Source organism: Chelonia mydas, chromosome 24 (assembly GCF_015237465.2).
Source record: "Chelonia mydas isolate rCheMyd1 chromosome 24, rCheMyd1.pri.v2, whole genome shotgun sequence".
NCBI lineage: Eukaryota > Metazoa > Chordata > Testudines > Cheloniidae > Chelonia > Chelonia mydas.
In genome coordinates this window covers 7989773-8017559 of record NC_051264.2, presented here as the reverse complement: position 1 = coordinate 8017559, position 27787 = coordinate 7989773, and the positions used below count along the sequence as shown (strand labels likewise).

General features: G+C 54.1%; 1 protein-coding gene across 3 annotated transcripts; it reads right to left on the bottom strand.

Moving 5' to 3' along the window:
* Positions 1–979: 979 nt before the first annotated feature.
* BNIPL (BCL2 interacting protein like) lies at positions 980–27787 on the bottom strand. Of its 3 annotated transcripts, none has more exons than XM_043535088.1 (11): positions 27580–27723; positions 15091–15198; positions 13377–13438; positions 12819–13046; positions 10222–10404; positions 9606–9708; positions 8125–8256; positions 6760–6846; positions 5686–5763; positions 4070–4168; positions 980–3284 (listed from the first exon to the last, which is right to left on the bottom strand). In XM_043535088.1, exons 1-11 carry the CDS (start codon positions 27621–27623, stop codon positions 3242–3244), a joined length of 1167 nt encoding a protein of 388 aa, XP_043391023.1. In that variant the 5' UTR covers positions 27624–27723; the 3' UTR covers positions 980–3241. The 3 variants fall into 3 exon arrangements, with proteins under 3 accessions (XP_043391023.1, XP_043391024.1, XP_037739099.1); XM_043535089.1 differs by lacking the exon at positions 27580–27723 and adding an exon at positions 16674–16915; XM_037883171.2 differs by lacking the exon at positions 5686–5763 and having other exon boundaries at positions 27580–27787.

Sequence of the window (27787 nt, the reverse complement as noted above, 5' to 3'; positions counted from 1 at the left end):
ACGGAGTTCAGAACAGGTATGACGCCTGGCCACTGTCTACAATAAACTCCACTTTTGCTGCCTTCTTCTCAGACACTGACCCAAAGGAGTTGGGATGCATGGGATTGATCATTTTTGCCCGTGGCCTAGAGCTTTGAAAATGCCTCCTGGCCACCGGTGTGGACAGAGAAACTGAGCTAAGGAACCAGACGTGTGTCCCGTCACTTTATTTCATTTTTGTAAACATCCAAATACAGTGCCTATAGCGTCAGCGGTAAACCGCATCGGCGTGTGAATGTGCAAAAGGTGCAAGCACCAGACCATGCAGGAGCCTTTTCAAAATAGTTACCGCGGTGCCAGGGGTGCTGCCCAGCTGTGTGGCATCTGCCATGCCCTGGGAGGGATAGGATTCGGGGGGGGATGGTACCCAGACTCTCAGGGGAAGGGAGTGCCATCTGCTGCTCTCAGGAAGCCCCCTCCAGCTTACCCCAGACAATAGGCACGGCTACACTGCAATAGAAGACCTGCAGCATGGCCACGGCTGGCCCAGATTGGCTGATTCGGGCTCGGGAGGCTAAAAATTGCAGTGTGAGCTTGGACTGGAGCCTGGGCTCGGAGACCCCCATTGCGGTTCCAATCAGGCCTATCGAGAGAAATTTGGGGCCCCGGCCCATCATGTTCGCTGAGGCCCCATCCCCTCCCATTTCACCTCAGTTACAGACATTTTGGGGGTCCCCCTGAGCCCCTCTTTTCTCCCCTCATGTCATCCTTGATGCTAGTGGTATGATGTGGACTGTGGTTCGGCCTGGCAGCCCCGGTCATGGCTCGGGACCCCATGATGCTGGTGCTCCACAAACAGCACAAATAGTCCCTGCCCCAAAGAGCTTCCAGTTTAAGGCACAGCTGCTATATTTACATCAAAGAACACAGCTGGGGTTTAGATCAAGGGTAACATTTTCAAAAGCCCCTAAGTGACTTAGGAGCCTAGGGACGCATTTTAAAAAGTATTTAGCTGTCTAAAGGTGCAGACAGGGAACCTTGTGGGAGTTTCAGAAGCACCTAGGTGTCTCAACTCCACACCAATGGGAATTAGGCACTTTTGGACCTCCCCATAGCACCTCTGTGCGCCTTTCGGCTCGTAAGTACCGTTAAAAATCTGGCCCTCAAATCCCATTTTCAAAAGAGACTAAGGCACTTAGGAGCCTAAATCTCATGGACTTTACCTGAGACTTAGGCTGGGATTTTGAAATGTGAGTGGCGATTTTGGGTGCCTCGTTGTTGGGGCGGGGCGGGGGGGGGTGAAGGGGGAACTACAGCTTGTGATACTTTAAAGGTCCCTCCTTTTCATAAAGTGCTGAGCACCCTCCCTCAGAAAGTCAGGCCCCCTCAAATCAGACCCTAAAATCACTAGACCCTTTTGAAAATTTTGCCTAAGTCACTTTTGAAAATGGGACTTGCGGTAAAATTTTCAAAAGCATTTAAGTGACAGGTGCCCAAGTCCCATCGCCTTTCAGTGAGATCTAGGCTCCGAAGGCCCAGCATCTGAGACATATTTAGGTGCCCAACTCCCAGTGACATGCGTGGGAGTTAGGCACCTAAGCACCTTCGAGGCTCTGGACTTGAAAATGCATGTAAGTCCCTGAGGTACTTGTGAAAATTCGACCCCCTTGCAGTACTGGGAACCCAAACACAGCACCATCAATCGAAGTGAAAGGCAAAACAAAAGTGAACAGCCAAGGGTTGAAAAGTGACTTTGGGGATGACGTGCCAAAGCCACCCAGGGCTGTTGGGCACCCACTGAAAGTCAGTGGCACCGGGGAGCGCATAGCCAGCTGTGCCTTGGAAGATCTCCCTCTTAGCTCTGAAAACTTTCTGCAGCTTTAACAGCCTGGGGGTTTGTTGGTAATGTGGCGGGCCATTTGTTGCTTAAAAATGTCTGAGTAACAAAGGATTAATTCTGGCAGCTTCCTCGCCCCCGTGCATGCAGGGTGGGGAGCAATGATATGCGGGGCTGAGGACACACACCCGAGAGATCTCACACTAATCAAGGACTAATGATGCATGCCTGGGCAGCGGAGAGAGACAAACAGCATGGAAGCGTAGTCTGGGAAAGCTAAATGCAAGGTTATAATGGGGCTGGGTGTTGGGAGACCTGGTTAGTTTCCTGCGTCAGACTTCGGACAATAAACACTTGGGAGAAAAACACTCTTTGTGAAATACATTTGCCCTTGCCCCACTCCCCAGCTTGCAGCGTCCCATCACTGCCTAGGGGGAGCTCTGGCAGGATGCAGAGTGAAGTCTTTTGACCCTGGGCATGGTATTTCCAGACACCTGGGTCCTGGCTGCTTCGGTGCCCTTTGCAAACAGAGACACTTCCCTTGAAAGGTGCCAGGAATTAACAAAGCTAACGCTGCTGCACTACTTTCCCCACCGGGTCCCTGTTCTCCCCTCTCCCTTCCAGGCTAACCTGGAGCTGGTCGGAGCATCACTTTTCCAGCTGCCAGGCCCTGGGCATTATCTGCCTCTTGGGAACAAAATGCTGCAGCTGGAGCTGGTTCCGCCAAGGATGCAGGAGGCAGAACGGAACCCAGCGCCTTCTTCAAGAGCTGGATCAGCTCTTCGGGGCTCACAGGAACTCCTGCTTCCTTGGCCAGCGCTGCGCTACGGCGAAATGACTCCCTCTCCTGTAGCTGTAGCAGCTGTGCAGGTGAAAAAACTTGTTTCCATCCATAAAGCCAACTGGGATCAGTCCGAGTGAGACCGACAGCCACTCTGGTTTTAGGTCCACAGGAGTACGTCTACATTGCGATTAAAAACCCTGCAGCTGGTCTGGGTCAGCGGGCTCAGGCTGCGGAACTATCCAGTTGCTGTGTAGTCGAGGGATTGCAAGACCGAAAGGGACGGTTAGATTATGTGGTTTGACCTCCTGTCTCACAGGCCAGAGAACCCCTGGACTGAGCCCAAGAACGCATATGCTCCGTTTCTAACTGTAACAGCACTCACATAAAAACCTGTGTAAGCCAAGTCCTCCATTTAAGCCGACCTAATCTGAGAAGCCCCCCCCCAGTGTTTAAACCAATGCATCCATTTAAGCTGGACCTATTTACAAAGCCCCGGCGGCAAGCGCCTTTCCCAAACCCGGTCGCTTCGGTTTCTCCTTTAAAGGAACACTGGTGGGAAGAAGTAACACGGTTACAGAGCTATGCAGCGTGACTGCCCCTACTAGCGCTGGGGTCTGCTGCTGTGCAGCCTCCCGCTGGCATCACCGCTGTGTGTCCCTGGAGCTGTTCCAGCTCTGATCCAGCCTAGGGGAGAAAAGAGAAGAAATAAAGGCACTGATGTGGCCGTTGGCCCAGATTTTGTCCTCTGCTCCAGCCCCTGGGCCAGGGGAGAATTCCCCCCAAGGTAGGCACAGTGTACCCTGGTGACCCCGCGTAGGCAGCTGGGATGGGCCAGGGCGCTCTGCGTTACACCAAGGGGGTGTTCTGGCTCCTGGAGTGGCACAGAGTGCGGCAGGGGCAGCGGTGGTGTAAAGCCATGCCAGGTCTCTTGGGCCTGCAACACAAAACGGGACCCGGACCCGAGATGAGAGGTTGGCTCACAAGGGGAACAGGGACGATTTTGCTTTGCAGTCTCTGGCCTTGTCTGCACCAACGTGGTTTTGCACGGGGGTGATGTACACCAGTGCAAGTTGCCGGCGCAGGCATCGACACGACTGGTCTGAACTGGGGCAGCTACACCAGCGCAAGCCCGCTCCCGGTGTAGCACGGGGAGCCAGGACACCTGGGTTCTATTCCTAACTCCCTTCCCTTCCCTGTATAAGCGGGTAATAACACTGACCTACCTACGTGTGAAGGGTTAATAGCCCCCCCTCCCGGGGGGGGGGGGGCAGGAGATGACAAAAATTAGGTTGTGGAGAAATAAAAAGGGGAAGAAGGTGACGGGGTTGGGGGGGGAATTCAAAGGCTTCCACTTAGTCCCCACTGCCTTGGAGGCGGATGGATCCCAGCCTAGTCGAACCTGCCGCACCCCACAACCAGCACGAGAGGCACCAGCCGTCGACGCGAGAAGGGAAGGATGCTCAACTCACTGTCGGATGCAGTCGGGGATGTGCACTTGCTCAAGAGGAATCTGTTGCGACAGCTCCCACAGGCTGTCCACGAACTGCACTTTCCTGCCAAACTTGGAGCTGGGAGAGGAGGCAGAAGGGGGGGGGATAGGTTATTCAGGTCACATGAGCAGTTGTTTTCCCATCAGGGCGTCTTGCAGGGCACCAGGATGACAGCCTTCTAGTCTGGCCTGTTCTACCCAGGTTCCTAGCCCGCCCCCAGCACCGAGGCACCTTCCACGAACGTGTTAAGCAACATGACTTACATCTAACTAGCCACCCACCCATGCACAGTGCCTGTCCAGTGTCCTGTCTCCAGCTGCGGCCAATCTCTGCTGTGGCAGAAAAAAAAAATCACTGTTCCCTCTAAGTTGTGCGTGTGCATACAGATCCTAAACCCCGCGCACACGGCAAAACACCACGTGCACAAAAATTTGCACAGAAGAAATTTTTTGCGCACACGGCCTGTCAAAAATTAGAGGGAACATTGCCCAGAATGCATCCAGCCAGAATGACCCCTGCAGGCCATCAGCTCAAGCCCTGAAACATGAGATTGCCCCTTTGCACAACCCCATGCATGCCGGGGGGAAGCTCCGTGGGTTTGGGGGAAGATACGCTGTAGCTCATCTATGGAGTCTCCCAGGCCTGTCTGCTGCCACGGCTCATACTTTAGCACCAGTTAAGACAGTCCAAGTGCTGAGGCCGATCAGCTGACTGCACACAGGCCAACAAACAGCCAGTCGATCCCAAGCTGGATTGGAACCAGCAATCTGTGGGCAAAAGGCACTCTGGTGTGGCGCAAAGGGGTGTAAGCTCACGGAGCTATGCCAGTTTACTCCAGGCAAGAATCTGGCCCTCTTATCTCATCCCCAAGCCTTCGTGAGCCAGGTCGGCACTTTTGTGTGGCGCATTCACCGTTTCACACACTACAAGGGAAGGGTCTCCTTGCGGTGCGTTACGGCTAGGCGTTCGGAGGAAATGTTAAATACCCCCTCGCAGCACTGCTGTCACCACAGACTCAGTAAAGCTTTCAGGGGGAGAGAGAGTGAGGAGACTGCAGCAAAAGCCTGCAAAGACCTTTGAGAAGGGCATTCGGATCCGTGAATTAATCAAGCCTTCGAAAGCCGGACACCCCGGCTTGACCGAAAATGCTCTGTGCGGGAAGGCACACGGGTTTTTGTATTTTCTTCACGCTTGACGCAAACAGCGCACGCTCACGCACAAACAGGTTTCCGTCAGGACTCTCACGCACACAGATAGGTTAAGGTCAGGACTTTTGAAACTGACTAGTAATTTGAGGTGTCTGTCTCTGGGGGCCCCACTTGACACACTTGAAAGGGGCCTGATTTTCAGAGGGTTGGGGCAGCGTTGCCAACTCCAAGCATTCCAGAGTCACATGTCAAATAAATCAAGAGATTGTGGGGTTTTTTAAAAAAAATCTCATGATTTTTAAGCCAAACAAGTTCCCTTTTATTTGTTGTCTGGTCTTCGAGCCTTTATTATGCACTGGGTCACATGCCAAGCTTTCCTCTACAGCCACGAGGGCAGGAAACGCCTTTCTTTTTTTCAACGAAAGCCAAGATTTTTCCCGTCATCACCTAACTCCGGGAGCAGGGGCTTTAAGACAAACATCAAACATGGAGAGAGTTGGCAGCTCTGCCAGTGGTTGGTGCATTCTGAAAAAACACAGGCTCCTTTCAGATGCCTCAAATTGGGCCCCTGAATCATGAAATCATTGACCTGAATTCTGCTGCTAGCTTGTATCCATCCCCTGCAGCTGTATGGCAGGGGGCCTGTATCTGACTCCCAGCTGTTAGCCCTGCAATCTCAGCCACACCCCATCCTGCTGCTGTTCTCTGGAGGGACTGTAATACCAACTGGTACCTGTAATGTACAACGCTGCCCTCTGCTGAGCAGCATGTGTCAGGCTGGCTTGTGTTTGGCACCCCACTTTGCTCTTGATGGGCCAGTCTGGTTTAAGAGCTTAGCCCAGTCTGGTTTAAGGGCTTAGACTGCAGAGCTGCTTCCTGAGTTTCTTGGGTAGTGGGGAGAGGGAACCACTATGACAAGGCTGCAGCTGGCAGGCGAAATCCAGGTCTTTACACGGTGCCCATTGTCACGGTATCTGGGCACCTAGGGAATGCTGGTGAAGGGCATCCAAGAAATCCTGGGCTAGAATCTTGCTCCATGCTGCCCTGCCCCGTGCACCCGTGTAGCTAACAGCACTGCTCTCCGGGCTGCAGAGCCCTGGCCTGCATTGCTAGCCGCCGCGAGGAGGCCCAGGCTCGGGAAGGAAATATTGCTGAAGGCGTAAAAAGCTCTTCGCATGGAACAGTCTGTGGGGGAGGCGCGCTTGAGCCTCTCCAGCCAGCGAGGGGTTAACGCGCTCAGGTCCTGCAGAGCAAGGGGACACACAAGACACTGGCTATTCCTGGCGCCCCCTTAGGGTAGCAGTTGGCCTTGCAGACGCTGGAGCCTGGTGAGGCTCATGGATGGTCTGACGCTAACAACATGCAGCCCACCGGGCCCATGAGCAGTCTGGGCACGATCTCCAGGGTATTCTGATCCTGCAGGCTGCGTGGCCGCCAACCTCCTCGCACACACGTACACGCACACACCCCCCTCTGTTGGTAGCCTCCCACAGGCCAAGTAAAGAGTCCAGCCCACACTACCTGAGGAAGGGGCGGATAACGGTCATCAGCGCCTTGACGTACCAGGTGGGATGGACAATAATCATGGCCTTCAGGTTCTTCCGGAGCCTGAAACAATGCAAAGAACACAGGACACGAGGTATCGATTAGCCGGTGAAACTCACTGACACAAGATATCCCGGAAGCCAAGAGTTCAGGGATTGAAAATAGGGCCAGACGTTGATCTGGCCAACAATACTCCCTTGTTACAGTCATCAGTGCTGAGGCTGGCACTGAAGGAGGCTAAGGGGAGTCAAGGAATCCCGCTAGGGTTCAACCGGAGCTGCATGCCTTTGAAAATCCTAGCTTTAAAAAAAAACGGGGCTTGGAAGAGCTATAAACCATCCTGATTCGAGGCACGAGCCAACATCTAACTATCAGGAGCCAGTAGGAGGTTTCTGGATGGGCCCCAGGTCCAAGGCAGGGCCTCTGAAGTCCGGGAGCTCTTTCTTTTAGAGGTAGCTAAGGGCTTGTCTACATGGGGAAACTGACCAGAGTAACTCCCCATATGGACACTCCATTCTGGAATAAAAAAATCACTTTATTCCGGATTAAATCCTCTGCTTACAAAGCCCAGAGGCTGGGAGCTGGGGTGCCAGAGACAGCCATAGGGTCTGCTTCTGTCCAGCAGCCTCGTGAGAGAACCCTCCCTTTATACTCACCACAGCCCAGCGCAGTCCCTTCTCCCAGCCCCTCCGAGGGAGGCTGCAGTTTCCATCCTCACCCAGGCTGGGATTTTTTTTATGGCCCGGTCTGTATCACAGTGTCAGCTTCACTGGCCTTCGCGCCGTGCAAGCCAGGTAGGAAGCAGCTGTTTCCCTGTTGCCAGTGACTCAGGGGTGCAGATTCTGGCTGGGATTGGGGGTGTGTGTGGGGGAAAGGAGTTGAAATTGCAGCCAGCCAGAGCCACCGCTGAACTGAACAGGGAACCCACCCAGTCTCGAGTCTTCCACATGGGCAACAAAGCAGCCCTGGATGGGGAGTGGAGTCTGTGGGTTAATGCAGATGACTCGGTGTGAAAACTCCTGGGTTCTATTCCCGGCTCCGGGAGCGAAGGTATTTAGGACTCCTGGGGTCTGCCCACAGCTGGGGCGCTGGACTCCTGAGTTCTATTCCCCACCCCGGGGGGGAGGGGGGGGGTCTAGTGATGAGAGCAGGGTGGTTGGGAATTAGGACTCGTGTGTTCTGTTCCCAGCTCTTCAGCAAGTTCCTGATGTAGTCCTCACCAGCAGCTAGAGTAAGGGGGGAACGGAAGGGGGATGGGGCTAACAGTGAAGGGAGGGCTCCCCTTTTGTGGGCTGGGGAAGCAGCGTTCCCCCTGGTGTTCGGTCCCCTGCTGTGTCTTACCGCCGGTCGATGGTCCGGTAGCATTGCTTTATCCAGCCGAAGGACGGGATCTGGCTGCGGAGAGTGGCACCATTCAGACACACCAGTATGTAGCTTTCTGCCACCATCACCTCCAGGGTCCCGATGATGTACCTGCCAGGAGAGCAGAAAGGAGGTCCAGCCTTGCAGCCTGGAACCAGCCCTCCTCTAGGCACAAAGCGCCTCCACGCTACAGTCGTGGATTTAGCTTCACATCACACCCACGCCCCCCAACAATGAGGTAAATTTTCTTATCCCCCACCCCTATTTCATAGATGGGGGAAACAGAGGCACAGAGCAGGGCTGTGACTAGCCCAAGGTCACACAATGAGTCGGGAATAGAACGCAGGAGTCCTGACCCCCTGTAGCTTGCGCTAACCTATAGGCCACATTCCCCACCCAGAGCTGGGCAGAGAACCCAGGAGTCCTGATGCCCAGTCACCAGCACTACCTACTAGCCCATATTCTATATTAGGCATTCACAAAGTGCCCATTGCTATAGCATTTAACCCTTTCTGTGCCAGCAGCTTCCCAGTCTTGACTAGTGCACTGACGGTCCTCATTTATGGTCTGGGAACGGAAGAGACTGAGTGAGTTCAGAAGGGGAACAGCCCATGTTCCTGTTAGCAGCGCTGCAGGCAGCCAGGCAGGGCTGGGGAGGAGACTGTTATAAGAGAGAGGCTTATTTTAAAAGAAGGTTTTGGCACTTTAAGGGTCGATTTACCAGGACAGTAAAGGCCAGAGAAACAGCTGCGATGGCATCCCAGTACCTCCTGATGTTTATGGGGAGATTCCAAGAATCCCAGGGCAAAGGAGGGCTGCCCCCTACCTTCCCAATGGACTTCAAGGCTATTCAGGGGTTTATCCATTCCTGCTGCTCTCACCAGTAGGGTCCCGATTTCCAGTTATTCGGTCCCTGACCTCAGGGTTAGGGTGGTTTTATGCCACCTTTGGGCTCCCCCATATTCTGGTGCCATGGAGTAAATTACAGGAGCCGCGGGAATCCTACCTGCAGCAGGGAATAGCCAGAGCGCACTGCACTCCGGCCACAGGCCCAATCTGCCCGCTATGCCAGGGCAGGGTACAGGGCCCCTACACCAGCTCCACAGAGGGGGCTGTTTCAGGGGGCTGTTTGCACCCACTTTAAGGCTCCTTTATGCTGCCAGGGCAGACTGAATATAATGAGCATCTGATGCTGGCTCCCCTGCCCCTCTGTGCTGCGCTGAGTCCCAGAGGAATTGAGTCTGAGGTGGGGGGAAGCCGAGCCCAGCCTGGGAACGTACCCCATGCAGATGGCTTAAAGAGGCAACATCCCTTCTGCCCCTCCAATGACCACAGCTTTACGTCGGAGTCACTTTCCAGAGAGGGGGGCCAGAGCCATCCTCAGCCCACCGCCCATTACCCCGTCCCAGGCTGTTACCCCTGCAGCTCGTGCACTAGCCAGCAGGGGGCAGCATGCTCACCTGAACAGGTGCTCCATCACGTACGGATAGTCAGGGATGCTGCTGTGGGGCAGGTAGCAGGAGGCAAAGAGGATGATGGCGTTGAGGCCTTCCCCGTAGTACCCTGGAGCGGCAGAGCAGAGCGAGTGGGTCCAGCTGGCACAGGCACCTAGCCCCGCCACCTTACACCTCGGCACGCCTGTCCTCCCCCACAGGGAAGCTCTGGGACTGGCCCAGACCAGGTCAGTTTGGATGCTTTGCTTGGCCCCTGACCCACACGGACGGGGCTGCCATTGTGAACAGCGTCCCATGGTCCTCTGGGCACGCAGGCTGTGTGGAACTGGGTTTACTACAGCAGGCTTGGACGCCGGGGTCCCGTAGGGCTGGGGTCGTGGATTTCTTGGGGCAGGAGCTTCCTCCGATTGGCTGTGCTTGCTATGCCCCGTAAAGTGCCTGGGGTACTGACGGGCACCATGTAAATCATAACTCTGGGACCCCACTCCCAGGAGAACCCAGGAGTCCTGAATCCCAGCCCCCTTGCACCAAGTTTCCCTCCCAGAGCCGGGAATAGAACCCAGGAGTCCTGCTGCCTCCCATTCTAAGCACCAGACCCCAGGGCTATGAGCTCTCCCGTTACCTCCATGGGAGATGACCCTCTTGTAGGGCTCGACGATGCTCAGATCCACTTTCTGCTCCTGCTCGTCCGTCAGGAAAATCCTCCACTTCCGTCCGTCCTTGTCCTCAACGTCCACCATGCGCCCCTCACTGAGTTTCTCCTCGAGCAGACTGCTGTCCAGGCGCCGGGCCCTGGGCAGTTCATCTGTGGAGAGAAGGGACAAGGGCGGGGCGGGTGTATTAGGAAAGGCTCCTGGGCTCTTTTCTGAACTTTTACCAATAACCAGAAAGCACCTGGGCCCTGCCTTGTCTTCTGCAATGTACAGCCCCCTTGGGGCACTAGGGTGCCCATGAGCTGGGTATCAATGGGTCTGAGGAAATGAGGCCAAGGAAAGGAGAATCACCCCCCCGAAGTGACCCCAGTCCCCTCCCAAACCTTCCCCCCAAGCCCAGCTCCCTTGGAACCTTCCAGCCAAACATCCACCCTCGACCCCCCAAGCCCTCACCACAACCAACCACCCCTGACCCCCCAACCCCTCACCCCAACCAACCCCTCGACCCCTCATCCCAACCAATCAACCCCTTGCCACAACCAACCCTCGACCTCCCAACCCGTCAAACCCCCACCACAACCAACCCCTCACCCCCCCAACCATCCCCCAACTCCAACAACTAACCAACCTCTCGACCTCCCCAACCCCTCACTCACCAAACAACCCCTCACCACTCCACCCCAACCCCCTACCCAATACTCCCCATCAAAGCTCCAACCAAACCCCACACCTTACTTTAACCCCACCCCTCAGGCCCCCCTCCCTTCACCCCAACCTCTAACCAAATTCAAAGTGATATTGCACTCCATATGGAAATATGCTTATGACAGTGAATATGATGTAACTGGAATATGCTTTATGCAAAAGGTCTCTTGTAAGGTATCATAACAAAGGTTATAACCTACTGAATATATTCCTCCTATTTGTATGCATGTGTCATTCTTGTATCTGAAGCTAGAAATATGAAGTATAACTCTGAGGTCCTATTGTAATTATGCAAAGTGTGGGCCATTAATGGTGGTTTAGAATCTTGATGGCTCCCATTAACTAGGACAATTGGTTGTAAATGGCTCTGTTTAGTTGCAAACCTTCCTGTTTACCTGTGTGGGTAATGAAGAATGAGGTCTCACAGGACATGTGACCAGGTCACATGATACTGGAATCCATCTTAAAACTGGTACTTTTCCAGTTAGAAGGCAGGGTGAGGACCCAGAGAGGCAAACGATTCCCACCTTGTGCCAAAGCTATAAAAGGGGGAGGCAAGTCATGAGAAAAACCCCTAGTTTCCACCTAAGATGTTTGCTGGAATTAACAAGGACTGTACCAGAGGAAAGGATTGGGCCCAGACCAGGAAGGAGCCTAGTCTGTGAAAGAAGCTTATTGGAACATCTCTGAGGGTGGGATTTACCTGTACTCAGTTTCTTAATGTATTAGGCTTAGACTTGCGTGTTTTTGCTTTATATTGCTTGGTAACTTTCTTTGTTCTGTCTGTTATTACTTGAAACCACTTAAATCCTACTTTTTATACTTAATAAAATCATTTTTGTTTATTAATAAACCCAGAGGAAGTGATTAATACCTGGGGGAGAAAACAGTTGTGCATCTCTCTCTATCAGTGTTATAGAGGGCAGACAGTTTATGAATTTACCCTGGATAAGCTTTATACAGAGTAAAACGTATTTATTTGGGGTTTGGATCCCATGGGGAGCTGGGTGTCTGGGTGCTGGAGGCAGGTAACCTGCTAATCTGTTTTCACTTAAAGCCTGCAGTTCTGGGGGCATGGTCCAGACCCTGGGTCTGGGTTGCAGCAGGCTAGTGTGTCTGGCTCAACAAGGCAGGGTTCTGGAGTCCCAAGCTGGCAGGGAAAACGGACTCAGAGGTAGTTTCAGCACATCAGGTGATAGTCCCAAGGAGGTCCCTGTGACCGAACCCGTCACACTCAACTTCCCTGGAAAAAAGAAAAGGAGGACTTGTGGCACCTTAAAGACTAACCAATTTATTTGAGCATAAGCTTCTGTGAGCTACAGCTCACTTCGTCAGATGCATACTGTGGAAAATACAGAAGATGTTTGTTTTTATTCATACAAATCATGAAAAAATGGGTGTTTATGATTTGTGTGTATAAAAACAAACATCTTCTGTATTTTCCACAGTATGCATCCAACGAAGTGAGCTGTAGCTCACGAAAGCTTATGCTCAAATAAATTGGTTAGTCTCTAAGGTGCCACAAGTACTCCTTTTCTTTTTGCGAATACAGACTAACACGGCTGTTACTCTGAAACTTCCCTGGAACCGCCCTTCCAAATCTCCAGCCAGTCCCAGCCCCACACCAAGCCTGCCCCCAATTTTCACTCGCCCTTCCTGACCCACCACTTCAACTCCGCCTGCCGATCCCAACCCACCACCTCAGCTTTGTCTATGCCCCCCACCATTACGAGCCCCAGCCAGGCCTGCTTCCCACTCACCCCCACATCTCAACCAGACCTGCCCCCCACTCAACCCTCCCCTGCCCTGACGCTCAGCCCAGCCCAACCCAGCTGCGGGCGCATCCTCTCTCCGGCCCCACCTTCCCAGTCGAAGTCATGGCCGCCCTCAGGCCCATCCAGCAGCTCGCTCTCGGACGGCGTCTCCAGCTCGTCCACATTGATGTCCAGGCTGCCGTCCGGCGTGCGGTCCGGGTAGTCGCCCGACAGCACCGAGCCCTCGGCCCGGTCCAAAGACAGGCTGAGATCCGGCGCCGGCAGCCGCTTCTTCATATGCCGCTTCCCACACAGCTCCAGGGTGTTGGGTGCGACTGGGGGGGGGTGGGGGGGCAGGATCAAGGCAAACAAGAGCAAGAGAGAAGGGATGTGAAACAGAAAATAGGAAGGGGAGGGAAGGAAAACGTATGGTCCAGAAAACACCGCTGCTTATGCACCGATCGCTGGATTGGGGCCGAGTGGACAAAACCTTCCCACCCAGGTCAGCTGTGCCCCGGGGGTGTTTGGGGGACTGGAGATCCGGGGGGTACGCAGCCCTTGCCCTGCAGCACCCCCAGCGTGCTCATACCCAGAGCCTTCCCGGCTGGTGTTCTTGGGGTCTTGCCCTCCTACCTTCACCTGCCCCACTCCGGGCACGGCCTTACCTGGGCTGGGCTCCCCGCCGGAGTCTTCAAGGTCCTCCTCAGAGACCTCCTCTGGGAGAGGCCTGCAAGACAGGGGAGGATGAGACAATCACGGGGTCGGGGCAGGGACGGCTAGTGTTTCTCAATGACCGGTCCGTGGACTGGCGCCGGTCCCTGAGATCTCCCTGACGCAAGCCGGTCCCTGGTATCAAAAAGGTTGAGAAACGCTGGGCTAGAGCATCCCTCCCAGCTCTGAATTGCTATGTTCCTGTGGGGGAGGGGGCTAGGAGTCAGGACTCCGGGGTTCTATCCCCATCTCTGGGAAGGGAGTGTGATCTAATGGTTAGAACAGGGGGGTGGGGAGTCAGGGCTCACGGGTTCCATTCCTGGCTCTGGGAGGGGAGGCGAGTGGCTAGAGCCAGGGTGGGGACTGTGCCCTCGAGTGAATGTTATGGCATCACATTGTGCCTTAGTTTCCCCATCTGTTAAATGGGAATAATGACACTGGCCTAGCGCCAGAGCTACCTACAGCGGAGTCAGCTGTGGAGCAAGTTTCACATACAGGAGGCTCTGCTGCTGAAACCCTGCCCTGCTGTCCCCGCTATTCCAGTCCTGGGCTGCCCGTGCCCCTCAGGGCCAACCCACAGTCCCCCCCACTTGCTAGTCCAGGCCCTGGCTCCTCACACACACAGCTCTGCCGATGGCCCTCTGACCTCTCACCTCTAGGACGAGCCGGACCAGACAGCCGCACAATGTAGTGGGCCAACTGAGACCACCCAACTCATTTCACCTGAGGATTTGAACCCAGGTCCCCCAGAAGGCTTCGTCCTGGCTCTCAAACCCCACCTCCTGTCATTTACAAAGCAGTTCCTTTTCTGCCCTCTCCCCTTCCCTCCCTCCTCCCCCACGACACTCCCCGCTGGGTAAACAGCAGAGCTGTGCACCGTTCTGCACGTGACCGCTGGCAACAACTGCCTGTCGGAAGAAGATGGGAATACAACCCCTGCCGCCTGATGGATCCAGTCACAGACACCAATTGTGCTTTGCGTGTGCTCAGAGTGTCTGTGCCGGGTGCTCTCCACTGCGGTGGATAAATATAGACTTTGCTTCCTCTTTATGGCCAACTGTTTGCTAGTTATTTTGTCCATCAATCCCTATTATACAGGAGGAGAAACTGAGGCACAGAGCCAGGAAGCAAGTCTCCCCAGGTCACTAGCAAAGCTGGGCACAGAAGCCCGGAGTCCTGGTTGCCCGTCCCCCATTCTATCCACTAAATTAGTGCATTTCTTGCCCTGAGTCAGCCACAGAACCCAGAAGTCCTGAGACCGCCAGGCCAGGGGGCTATCTGCTGGTCCACGCTGCCTCTACCAGTCATGTGGCTTCTTGAAAGACACTGGCTGGAAGGGGGCGGTTGACCCCTTCCATACGTCGAACCCCTTGGCTGAGCCCTGAGCTCCCTGGCGCCAGCTGCCTCATCAGACCGACACCCGTTCTGGATTTTCTAGTCCCTCCCCACACCACAGACTGAACCACTGATCACCAAGGACGCCCCCATCCTCCTGACAGTGCAGCTCAAATTCACCGTGCTGGCACCAGCCCTTTGGGGTCCCCCAGGGGCAGTGATGTGAGCGGGGCAGGGGCCGTGTGTGTCACCTCCCATTGCCCCCGGGATGGGGCGACAGGAGATGCGGTGAGGATCCCAGCCAGAACCCCCCCTTCCTGCTGCATCTCTCACCCCGGGAACTCCTCGTCTTGCCACTCCTCCTTCAGCTCCATGTCCTGGATGGATACGGCTCCCTCCTGCTGCTCGGCCACGTCCTGCTTCTCCGGATCCTTCTGGTCGCTACAATGCCAACAGAGGAGAGCGTGGGCTGGAGGAACCGGGTTCGGGCCAGTCTATGATTGGCCAGGAGAACGCATCTAAACAGGGACGACCCCAAGGGCAGTTCCGTCCTCAGCAGGAGGTTTGGCCTGAACCGAGATTGCAGCCTTCCCAGGGCCAGGCCCCCCGGGCTGTGAATGGAGCCCATCCACGGCTCAGACCCAGCCGGGCTCCTAGAAACCAGGAGCTGTTACCACCTCCCACATGGAATGAGTTTGCTGGGGCTCAGCCTTGTGTCCCAGATGTCCCTGCCCCAGCTGGCGCTAACATCAGGGGTCCCTCATTGGCAGCCTGGGCACAGAGCCCCAGGAGGGAAGGGGCTCCCGTCTTACGCCTCGAGGCGGGTCCCCACAGGGCAGGGCTGAGGTATCTGGCCCTGATGCTGGGAGGCCTTCCCTGGGCTGTGGGTCTTTCCCCAGAGCCCCTGGATGCCCCCACACAGCCTCCTGCCCAGAGGGACCACCGCCAAACCCAGCACTGCCAGGACCACAGGGCAGCTGCTCCCTGCTTTGCCCCTGCTGCGGGTGGGCAGGGCATGCCCATCCCTCAGCGAGGGCACCCTCTGCCACCGCTCGGCTCCCCTCCAGGCTTGGTCTGGCATGGCCCAATATGGACCCCAGAGGGCATTCTCGGTGCCAGACCAAGGGGGGGTCCCCCATTCTTCCAGCTCCTCCCACAGCCTGGGCACCCAGGCCCCATCCCCCCACCTGGGCACCCAGGCCCCACCTCCCTGCCCCAAGCCTGTCACCTGACCCCCACCTCCTGCCACCTGGGCCCTGCCTGCCCACCGGACTCACACCTCACCTCCCCCCTTCCCATATCCCCTTCCCCCTTCCCAAACCCCCTTTCCCCGTCACCCATGTCTCCATCTCCTCCTCTTTTTCCCTCCAACACCCACCCCCCACCCAATCCCATTGCCTGACCCTCCCATATTCTGTCACTCAGGTCCTGCCTCCACATCCCTCGTCCATGACCCAGCCCCTCCTGATTCCCCTCCTATTCCCCATCATCTAAGATCCCCGCCACCCCGTTGCTACCATGGCAAGGTGGGAACCGGACAGCAGAGTGCCCCCGCAGAGCTCAGCTCGGCTCTTCCCCAGCCTACGGCGCCCAGGAGATGGACTCAAGCCCCGAGACTGGAACGCGGGTTCACATTCGGATCCCACCCCCCTGAACCCCAGAGGGTGCTGAGTTCTCCTGGATGCAAGAGCGCTGAGCCTGCGGCATGGTCACCATCCACCTCCTCCACCCATGCGGTCCCCCAAAGCCCGACTTACACCACTGCTGCAGCTGGGGAGGAACCAAGACGCCAGCAGGAGGCAGCCACCCACCCACCCTTTCCATGACAGCCTGGCTGGCAGAGTCCAGGCCGTGCCTGGCCCACGTCCCCTTGCCCCGAGCCTGCCCCAAGGCGGAAGCCCTGTGTTGAAACGTACAGGGTGATCACAGCTCCACCTGTTTGACCGTCCATCTCCAGCTAGCGCCAGGCTAGAATCACCTCAGCTGGCATGTAGGGGATCCCGTAGCTGCCCCCCGGCCTCTTGCGGCAGTTGGCAATTACCTCTCAACGCTGCTCAGTTACAAACGCGTCCAGCGGGCCCCACTGCCACTTGGGCCCGTCGCAAAGAAGGAAAACATTGGAGCAGCTGCTTAGAGCCGGCAGCTTTCCCTTTCTTGAGCCAGCTGATATCAGCCCTGTACCTGGCGGCACTCGCTGGCACGCCCAAGAAAATCAACCCAGCCCCACCCTAGCAAGCCCTGTAGTCTAGCGCAGGGCTGGTCCTGTTTACACAAGCCCGGAGAGCCAGGGCAGCACCCAGCCACTCTGCGTCTCTAAGGAAACTTAAATCCAGCAAGCAGGGGAGGTTAGAAAACAGGTGTCACTTTGGGCCCACTTTGGGAGCGGGGACTAGGAATCTTTTGTCAACAGTAGGAGACCCCATTAGAAAACAGGGAGCAAAGGTGGATTGGCATGGGCGGGCAGGGGGAGATGAATCCGCTTCTCTTCCTTGCAAAGCGGCTTCTGAATTAACTCTCCATGGCCGGGGATTTTGAAGGCGTTAGGCGGCCGGTTCCCATCGGCTTTCGGTACCATTTTGGTGCCTGACTCCCCGTGGCGCCTCTGCAAACGTGCTCCGTGCAGCAGACGGGCTTTAGAGCACCGGTTTTGTAATGACACCCTGCAGCCGGGTCCCCAGTGAGTTTCGAATCCAGGCCCTTCAGAGCTAAAGGCACGGACCTGGAGAAACCGCCCCTGGCCTAGCTGCTCTTACGTGGACCACTCGATGCTCGCCACCAGCCGGCCTAGCCAGTAGCGGCAGACGGAGATTGACCCTGCTTGGTTTGCTCTGCAAGATAAACAGGCGGGATCTTTAACGACTCGATGCTGCAGCCGGCCCTGCCTCCTGGGCGCTTCATTGCTAGGCACAGAACGGGTCCTGCGTTCGCCAGCCCAGCTCCCCGCTCGGGGTGCCGCAAGAAGGCAAACTCTCTCCTCTAAGAGACGCGGGAGAGTGCCTTCGGGCTGGGACGCGCTTCCAGCGGTCTCGCCTCCTCGCGCCAGCTACGTGGGCTCAAGCTAATGGTAGTGCAGCGAGGGGGCATTGCCAGCTGGCAGCGTGGCCTAACAGATAGAGCAGGGGTGGGCAAACTTCTTGCCTGAGGGCCGCATCGGGTTTCTGAAATTGTATGGAGGGCCGGTCAGGGGAAGCTGTGCCTCCCCAAACAGCCTGGCATGGCTCGGTCCCCGCCCCCCATGCCCCCACCCCCCACTTCTCGCCCCCTGATGGCCCCCCCTGCAGGACTCCGGCCCCATCCAACCTCCACCCCGTCCCGACAGCCCCCCCGGGATTCCTGCCCCATCCACCACCACCACCACCAGCCCTGCTCCCTGTCCCCTGACCGGCCCCGCCCTCCCCACCCTCCCCGCCCCTGACTGCCCCTCTGCCGCCCCATCCAACCCCTCCTCTCATTCCTGACTGCCCCCCCCGCAGAACCCCTGCCCCATCCAACCACCCCTTCTCCCTGACTGCCCCCCCCCAGGACCCCTGCCCCATCCAACCACCCCTTCTCCCTGACTGCCCCCCCCAGGACCCCTGCCCCATCCAACCACCCCTTCTCCCTGACTGCCCCCCCCAGGACCCCTGCCCCATCCAACCACCCTCAGAACCCCCATCCCTGACTGCCCCCCGCCGCCCCATCCAACCCCCCCTCTCCTTCCTCACTGCCCCCCTGGGACCCCTGCCCCATCCAACAACCCCTTCTCCCTGACTGCACCCCCCAGGATCCCTGCCCCATCCAACCGCCCTCGGAACCCCCATCCCTGACTGCCCCCCGCCGCCCCATCCAACCCCCCCTCTCCTTCCTCACTGGCCCCCTGGGACACCTGCCCCATCCAACCACCCCTTCTCCCTGACTGCCTCCCCCCAGGACCCCTGCCCCATCCAACCACCCCTTCTCCCTGACTGCACCCCCCAGGACCCCTGCCCCATCCAACCACCCTCGGAACCCCCATCCCTGACTGCCCCCCGCCGCCCCATCCAACCCCTCCTCTCATTCCTGACTGCCCCCTCTCAGGACCCCTGCCCCATCCAACTACCCCTTCTCCCTGACTGCCCCCCCCCGGACCCCTGCCCCATCCAACTGCCCTTGGAACCCCCATCCCTGACTGCCCCCCCGCCGCCCCATCCAACCCCCCCTCTCCTTCCTCACTGCCCCCCTGGGACCACTGCCCCATCCAACCACCCCTTCTCCCTGTCCCCTGACCACCACCGGAACCCCTACCCCTGACTGCCCCCGACTGCCCCCCGCCGCCCCATCCAACCCCCCACCTCCTTCCTGACTGCTCCCGCGGAACCTCTGCCCCATCCAACCACCCCTTCTCCCTGACCGCCCCCTGAACCCCTTCCCCTGACTGACCCCCACTGCCCCATCCAACCCCCCTGTTCCCTGCCCTCTGACCACCCTGACCCCCACCCCGAACTCCCCTGCCCTCTGTCCAACGCCCCCTTACCGCGCTGCCTGGAGCACCGGTGGCTGGAGGCGCTACAGCCGCGCCACCCAGAGCACCAGGACAGGCGGCCGCGCCGCCCGGCTGGAGCCAGCCACGCACCGCGCAGCACCGAGCACCGGGTCAGCCACGGCTCTGCAGCTGCGCTGCCCGGCAAGAGCTCGCCGCCCAGAGCATTGTGCCAGCGGCGCAGAGAGCTGAGGCTGCGGGGGAGGGGGAACAGCAGGGGAGGGGCTGGGGGCGAGCCTCCTGGGCCAGGAGCTCAGGGGCCGGGCAGGAGGGTCCCGCGGGCCGGATGTGGCCGGCAGGCCGTAGTTTGCCCACCTCTGAGACAGAGCATGGGGTTGATTTTCTGTCCAATGCAGTATGTTCAGATGCAGTGAGGCAGGAGATCTGGGTTCTAATCCCAGCTCTGATCTGTTGTGTGACTTTGGGCAAACCACTTCCCGCTCCTCTTTTGTCCCTCTTGTGGATTCAGGCTGTAAGCTCTTTGATGCAGGGGCTGTGTCTGGGCAGCGCCCAGCACAGCGGGACCCTGGCCAAGGCGTTACGGTCATATAGAAAATAATCAAGCATCGACAACTCTTGCGATTCTTCTTCAAGCTAAAAGTACATTTCTAGCCTCAAGGTTGCAGAAAAAAAAACTTGAGAACAGGACCTGAGCGCGACCCTAAAGGCTCAGAAGCCAAACAGCAAAGAAAAAAGAACTCAAGATTCATTTTTTAAATAGACTCTCGTGGTTTTTTTAGGGCCTGACTCCGTATGTTTGAACAGCTGGGGCTGGTGATGCTCCAATCACCCTCAGAGGGGCCTGCCATACAACTCTTTGCAGGCAGAAGGAGGAGAGGGAGGGGGATTCTCTTTGAGCATCAGTGGGAGCAGCTTTGTTGAGGTCGGTAGAGCTAATACGTCGCTCAAGCGCTGGTTGAAAATTTTCCGACAGTTTCCGATCGGAAAATCCTGACTGAACAAAATCAAAATGGCTCCTGAGAATGTATCCGTGGATAATGATCCAAACGTTTCCTTTCAATAAGGTCAGAGCACTTTGTTTTCACTCGATCATTCTGACTTTTATGTTATTTTATATCCTATTGATGATATTGTATCTTCTTCTGTCTTGCCACTTTTCTATTCCGGGCCGGCGACTTTTATAGCCATCTTCCAAAGCTCAAGATTGTACGGTGATTGGCTGCCATGCAAATTAATTCCACCATTAATACAAAAGTCAAAATGCAGCATTTGGAATTTCAACTCTTCCTGTCAATTTGCGATGGAAGAAAATTTTGAAAGGAATTTCCTGCAGAATGGAAATGGAAAGTTTACCAGATTTTCATCCACAATCTGCCTGGGTCACAGGCTGACTGTGCGTTGTGTGAAGAACTTCCTTACGTTTGTTGGAAACCGGGCACCTATTCATTTCGTTGGGCCCCCCCAGCTTCTTGGGTTCTATCCCGGTCCTGCAAGCGCCCAGATCATCCCTCAGCTGACTCCCTGGACTACCCTTAACATTCGGCTCTACCCCCGAGCGCTGTCGCTGTGCCAGTCTAACCCCTGCTGTAGATGCGGTTAGTCTGACGGCAGACTGCTTGGGGAGATCCAACAGCAATGAAATGCTCGCTTCTGTTGCTGTCGGAAGCAGCCACACTACAGCGCCCTAGCTGGGAAGCTGTAGCACCCGCAGTGTAGACAGGGCCTTAGCTCTGGCTGCACCAGCTAAGACCCTGCTCCCTCTAGTCTGTCTCCAAGAACTTCTGCCGTGTTGCAGCGGGAAAGGGATTCAGTTCCCTCCGGACCCTGGTGCCTGTGCCCTGAAGCACAGAACAGCTGGGCTGGATGAAGCCAGCAGACCAGGCCTGTGGGGACGTAAGCAGTGTAGGGGCATGGGTAAAAAAACATCGGTGTCAGCAGAAGGGAGAGGAGGAAACAGTGACGTGACACTAAGAACCAGGGGTACCCTTGTGCAGGGATTGGGGTGTCTTCCCCTGCCCAATGACAGGTTTCAGAGCAGCAGCCATGTTAGTCTGTACCCGCAAAAAGAACAGGAGTACTTGTGGCACCTTAGAGTCTAACAAATTTATTAGAGTATAAGCTTTCGTGGGCTACAGCTCACTTCATCGGGTGCATAGAATGGAACATATAGTAAGAAGATAGATATATCTTCAAGTTGCAGTGGGGGAGGTTTAGGTTGGATATTAGGAAAAACTTTTTCACTAGGAGGGTGGTGAAACACTGGAATGCGTTACCTAGGGAGGTGGTAGAATCTCCTTCCTTAGAAGTTTTTAAGGCCCGGCTTGACAAAGCCCTGGCTGGGATGATTTAATTGGGGATTGGTCCTGCTTTGAGCAGGGGCTTGGACTAGATGACCTCCTGAGGTCCCTTCCAACCCTGATATTCTATGATATCTATCTATCTATATCTATTATATATATATATACACATACACATACACACACACACACACTGTCGCTTACACACAGCCCCCCAACCTGAAGCAAATACTCACCAGCAACCACACACCACACACCAAAAACACTAACCCAGGAACCTATCCTTGCAACAAAGCCAGATGCCAACTCTGTCCACATATTTATTCAAGTGACACCATCATAGGACCTAATCACATTAGTCACCTGCACATCTACCAATGTGATATATGCCATCCTGTGCCAGCAATGCCCCTCTGCCATGTACTGGTCAAACCGGAGAGTCTCTACATAAAAGAATAAATGGGCACAAATCTGACATCAGGAATCATAACATTCAAAAACCGGTAGGAGAACACTTCAACCTCTCTGGCCATTCAGTAAAAGACTTAAGGGTGGCAATTTTTGCAACTGAAAAGCTTCAAAAACAGACTCCAACGAGAAACTGCTGAGCTGGAATTAATATGCAAACTAGATACCATTAACTTGGGTTTGAATAGAGCCTGGGAGGGGCTGGGTCATTCACATATTGAATCTATTTCCCCATGTTAAGTGTCCTCGCACCTTCTTGTCAACTGTCTAAATGGGCCATCTTCATCATCACTACAAAAGCTTTTTTCTCCTGCTGATAATAGCTCATCTTAACTAATTAGCCTCTCACGGTTTGTATGGTAACTTCCAACTTATCTGTATGTGTATATATATATATCTTACTATATGTTCCATTCTATGCATCCGATGAAGTGGGCTGTAGCCCACGAAAGCTTATGCTCTAATAAATTTGTTAGTCTCTAAGGGGCCACAAGTCCTCCTGTTCTTTTTCTCCTGCCCAGCTGGCCTCTCTCATCAGGACAACGTGATTAGCATCTTAATGAGCGTAACAACACCTTCCGTGCTGCCAACACATTCCTTCCCGGTGATCTGTGGCTTCCGGGCACACGCCCTGCTGCTCCAACCTGCCCTGGGCCGGGAGCTCCCAGACAGGCTGGCACACGACTCCGTTAGCGGGACCCCCTGGGGCCAGAACTGTGTGGTGCATACAGATGGGGTGAGGCAGCGGGATGGTCTCAAACACGGCTGGGGCTGCGGGGAGGGGGTGCTGCCCACGGTTTCTCCTGGCTTCTTTGCTATTGTGTTGCCATCAAACGTTGTGCACTCATCAGAGATTCCAAAGCCACAAGGGACCATTGTGACCATCTGGTCTGACCTCCTGGATCGCACAGGCCAGAGACCTCTTCCAAATCATTTCTGGAGCAGATCCTGGAGAACAACCTCCAAACTTGATTTAAAAACTTGTCAGTGGAGAATCCACCATGATCCTTAGTAAGTTGTTCTAATGGTTAATTGCGCTCACTGTTAAAAACTCACCCCCTATTTCCTGGCTGAATTTGTCTAGTGTCAACTTCCAGCCGTTGGATCCTGTTACCCCTTTCTCTGCTAGATGGAAGAGACCACTAGTAAATATTTGTTCCTCATGTAGTTACTTATACCTATAAGGCACCCCTTAACCTTCTCTTTGTTAAGCTAAACAGATCCAGCTCCTGGCGTCTCTCACGGTAAGGCAGGTTTTCTAACCTTTAATCAGTCTCGTGGCTCTTCACTGACCCCTCTCCAATTTATCAACATCCTTGAATTGTGGGCACCAGAACTGGATCCCGCCAGTGCCAAATACAGAGGTAAAATCACCTCTCTGCTCCTCCTCAGGATTCCCCTCTTTCTGCATCGCAGGATCGCATAAGCCCTCTTGGCCACAACGTTGCACTGGGAGTTCATGTGCAGCTGATTATCCACCACGACTCTCAAATCTCCTGCAGATTTGCTGCTTCCCAGGATAGAGTCCCCCATCCTGTAAGTTGTGTCTGAGCAACTATGCAGGGTCAGACCTGGTCAATATTTGGAGGGGAGACCTCTAAGAAGCAGCCTAATAGTAATGCCTACCTACCTTTTTTCTCAGTAGGTCTCAAAGCAAGTCAATATCATTATCCCCATTTTACAGGAGGGAGAACTGAGGCATGGCAAGGCAAAGTGACTTGTCCAAGGTCATCCAGCAGGCCAATGGCAGAGCCAATAATAGAATGCTGGTCTCCTGAGTGCCAGTCCGCTGTTCTGTCCACTAGGCCACACTGCCTCCCTGCTCAGGCTGTTACAGGAAGTGGTGTCCGCAATGCAGCAGGGCGCACTCTCCCCTTGTGAGCTGCTGGCGCTAAGTCCTGATGGAGGCGCTATCTTTCACATGGGCTATAAAATCCCGCGGCGGGTGTGATTTCCGGCATTCTGGTTTAAAATCCAGCTCCCACAAAATCACCTCCCGCTTGGCAAAGCTGCACCTGCAGTTCCAGCAGGGCGAGTTATGAAATCCTCAGTAAAGCGCTTTACTGCTGAGTGACATGCTGACTCTGAAGCCTAATGGTGGTCGTTAACATTTGCTATTTCGTTCCTGCTCATTTTAAAGGGGGAAAAGGGGATTTTGGGCGGAGCACAGGATTGTGGGCAGAGCATCAAGTCCCACCACTTCCTCCTGGCCCTGCCTTCAGCGGACAGAGGCGCAGAGACAATGAAACATCCACCCTCTCTGTTCAACAGCAAGTGTTTGGGTGTTTTTTCTGCTCCACCCTCCTCCAAAGAAAACAAACAAGTCATGAAGCAGGCTGGCAAGCTGGAGCGACTCCCTGGGTAATTCTCCAGTGATTATGCCTCACCTGCCTTCTGAACCTTAACACGGGCTCTCAACTGGTTTCGCCCCACCAGGAGCAGTAACGGAGCCCTTTCCAGCTCCAGAACGCCCTGCTAACCCGAATCCATCGATTCTACGCCCAGAAGGGACGCCACGGTCATCCTGCATAGCACAGGCCAGAGACCTTCCCCTAAATAATGAGACACACCATCCCCACCCTGAAGAGTGTCCGGTCTAAACTGACAAGCCAGCCAGAGGGAGGGCAAAGGGAAATATTTAATTGGATTCAAAATCTTTAAGTGGCAACAATCATTTAGCGTTTGTGACCATTGAGTGGGATGTATAAGCAGCGTTCAGCAAAATCCACATGTTGTTATAAAGCATATTGGGGCAGGGACTGTCTTGCTGTTCTGTTTGTACAGCGCCTAGCGCACTGGGCTCCTGGTCAAGATCAGGGCGACCGCAACACAAATAATAATAGAATTTACAGCTGTCTAAATCCTGGTCATTCCATTGGTGCCAACCCCTGTGACATCAGCTCAAGGTCTGACCCCTGGCTGCTGGAAACTGACAGTGTTTCAAAACATCATTTCTCTCCTTAGGAATCATCTTTCATGCAGCTTTTCCCCATCATAGAGCTCTAGCCCCATCTTACCCACCGGCCTGCCTCCCCCTCCCTTCAAATCCCTCCTCAAGACCCACTTCTTCTGCGAGGTGTAAAATAATTAGCCAGCTAATAAAAGTCAGGGTATTATTGTTATTATTTATATAGTGGTAATGCCATGGTAATGTCATGAGCCAGAATGTCATTGTGCTAGGCACTGTACAAACAAAGAACAAACAACAGGGAGTCCTTGTGGCACCTTAGAGACTAACAAATTTATCTGGGCATAAGCTTTCGCGGGTTAGAACCCATTTCATCAGATGCATGGAATGAAAATACAGCAGCAGGTATAAATACACAGCACATGAAAAGACAGGAGTTGCCTTATCAAGTATTTTCCACTCCATGCATCTGATGAAGTGGGTTCTAGCCCACGAAAGCTTTTGCCCAAATAAATGTGTTCGTCTCTAAGGTGCCACAAGGACTCCTTGTTGTTTTTGCTGATACAGACTAACACGGCTGCCTCTCTGAAAGAACAAAGAGACAGTCATCCCTCTGAGTTCCCAATCTAAGTAAGGGTAGAATTGAAACCAGGGATATATGGGGCCTCAATTTTCAACATTAACTAGTGATTTTGGGCTGCCAATAAAATTAGGATTCTCATGCTATTTGGAGAGGTGGCGGGGGGGGGGTCACTCCTAAAAGTCCCAGCTCCTGGAGTCGTGTCAGAATCTCAACTTTCATTTACAGAAAACAAGGAAGTATGCAGCCCTTGTGATTGTGGTTCAAAACTTGACCCCTAAAGGCTCAAACTCCAGAAGACAAAGACAAAGAACCCAAAATTCATTATTACTGATTTTTTTGAGGCATGACTCAGTTTAAAAAAAAACAAAACAAAAAACTCTTTGGGTTGGCAACACCGCAAACCACAGACACTAAGGAGGCCTGATTTCCAGAAATTGCTGAACCCCTATTCGGTCTGAACACCACGGGCAAAATCCTGGGCCCCTGGAAGTCAATGGAATTTTGCCTGTGATTTCAGTGGGGCCTGTGATTTCACCCACATCCCTTACAAGCATCTCATATAGCTGGCAATTCCAAAAAAGCAGCAAAAAAAAAAATTTCATTCAACCCAAATCCAAAATTTTTGGCAAATCAAAAAGTAAAAAAAACAAAAACAAAAACCTAGTTTCAGGTCATATGAAACATTTCATTCGACCTCAAGTGGAACATTTTGTTCGGATTTTGAGCATTTTTTAAAATGTTTTACATTTTTTAAAAGTAAATTGAAAGAAAATGTCAAAACAACAAGTCTTTTTGAATTGGAAAATCAAAAAGTTGCATTTTGACTTTCAGGGAGTATTTGTTTTTTGACATTTTGGGGTTGCCAAATCTGCATTTTACAGCAGGACAAAAAAGTTTTGACTGACAAATTTTGCCCAAAATTGTGGCAGCCAAAAATCACTAGTCACTTTTGAAAATCTAGGCTGTGTATCTTTCTCCCATGCCTGGTTGTATGCTGCTGGATTGTAAGCACCTTGGGGCAGGGACTGTGTCTTCCAGTGACAGCATCCAGTACAACGGGATCCCAATCCGGATTGGAATCCCTGCTCGCTACTGTAAGAACAGACTGAGGCCGACCCTGTCTTGTAAGGTTTACATGACAGTCTCTGAGCCTGATTCTGAAAACACTAGGGGAGTAGTAGCTTACTGCAGTACAAATTCCATTGTATTATGGGCTGGAATTTCAGCTCAGCTCCCATGAGATCTTCAGAAAGTCTTGTCCCAGTTGTGGGTGCTAAGCACTGAAAAACCTGGCCCTCTGCTTGGCAGAATCACTACAGGATCGGGCCCCACTTTCAGAAACCATCCACTTTCTGAGCTGGATTTATCAGCCTGTCTGAAAGGCCCGGCACGGTATGATTCAGTCAATAAAATCGCAAGGACAGCACATGCCTGATTCTCCAGATGCCTCCTGCAACAATCCCAAACAGTGTTTGCTGGTTCCACAGTGTTTAGACCCCACACCGATGGGCACCACCAGGTACACTCAGGAGAGAATCCTGAAGCTGCCTATCTCATTGGCCCAGCCAATGCAGTGAACTGGGAACCTGAATCTCCCAAGCTAGATTCAAACAGCGTCGGACACTCTGGATCTCATTTACACTGGAGTGGAGTCGCTCTGGATCAGTGGCTCTCAACCTTTCCTGACTATTGTCTTGTGTACCCCTAAGTTTCACCTCACTTAAAACTACTTGCTTGCAACAGGGGACATAGAAACACAGAAGTGTCACAGCTCACTGTTACTGCAAAATTGCTGACTGACTCTCGTTTTTACCATGTACTTATGAAATAAATCAATTGGAATAGAAATATCGCACTTACATTTCAGTGTATAGTATACAGCGCAAGATAAACAAGTCATTGTATGAAATTTTAGTTTGTACGGATTTTGCTAGTTGCTTTTTGTGCAGCCTGTTGCAAGACTAGGCAAATATTGAGATGAGTTGATGTACCCCCTGGAAGACCTGTGTGTACCCCCAGCAGGGATATGCAAGAATGACTGATCTGGATTAACGGAGATCAGAATCCGGCCTGAGTGGGGTCAAAGACGCCCAGCTGGGCTACTCACCTTTGAGGCTGGAGTTTCTCATCATAGTCCACGTAGGAACCCATTGTTCCAGCCCTCAGAAAACACTGAAGTTAGCCGGGTTTTTTCCCCCCTTCTTGGGGAGCCAAATTCCCAATGGATTTTCCCTCCTGTGGCTCTAGGACACCAGTTAGGGCCCCTGTGCTGCTCATCCCAAACTGGTTTGTCTGCATTCGCACCTCCTGACTCC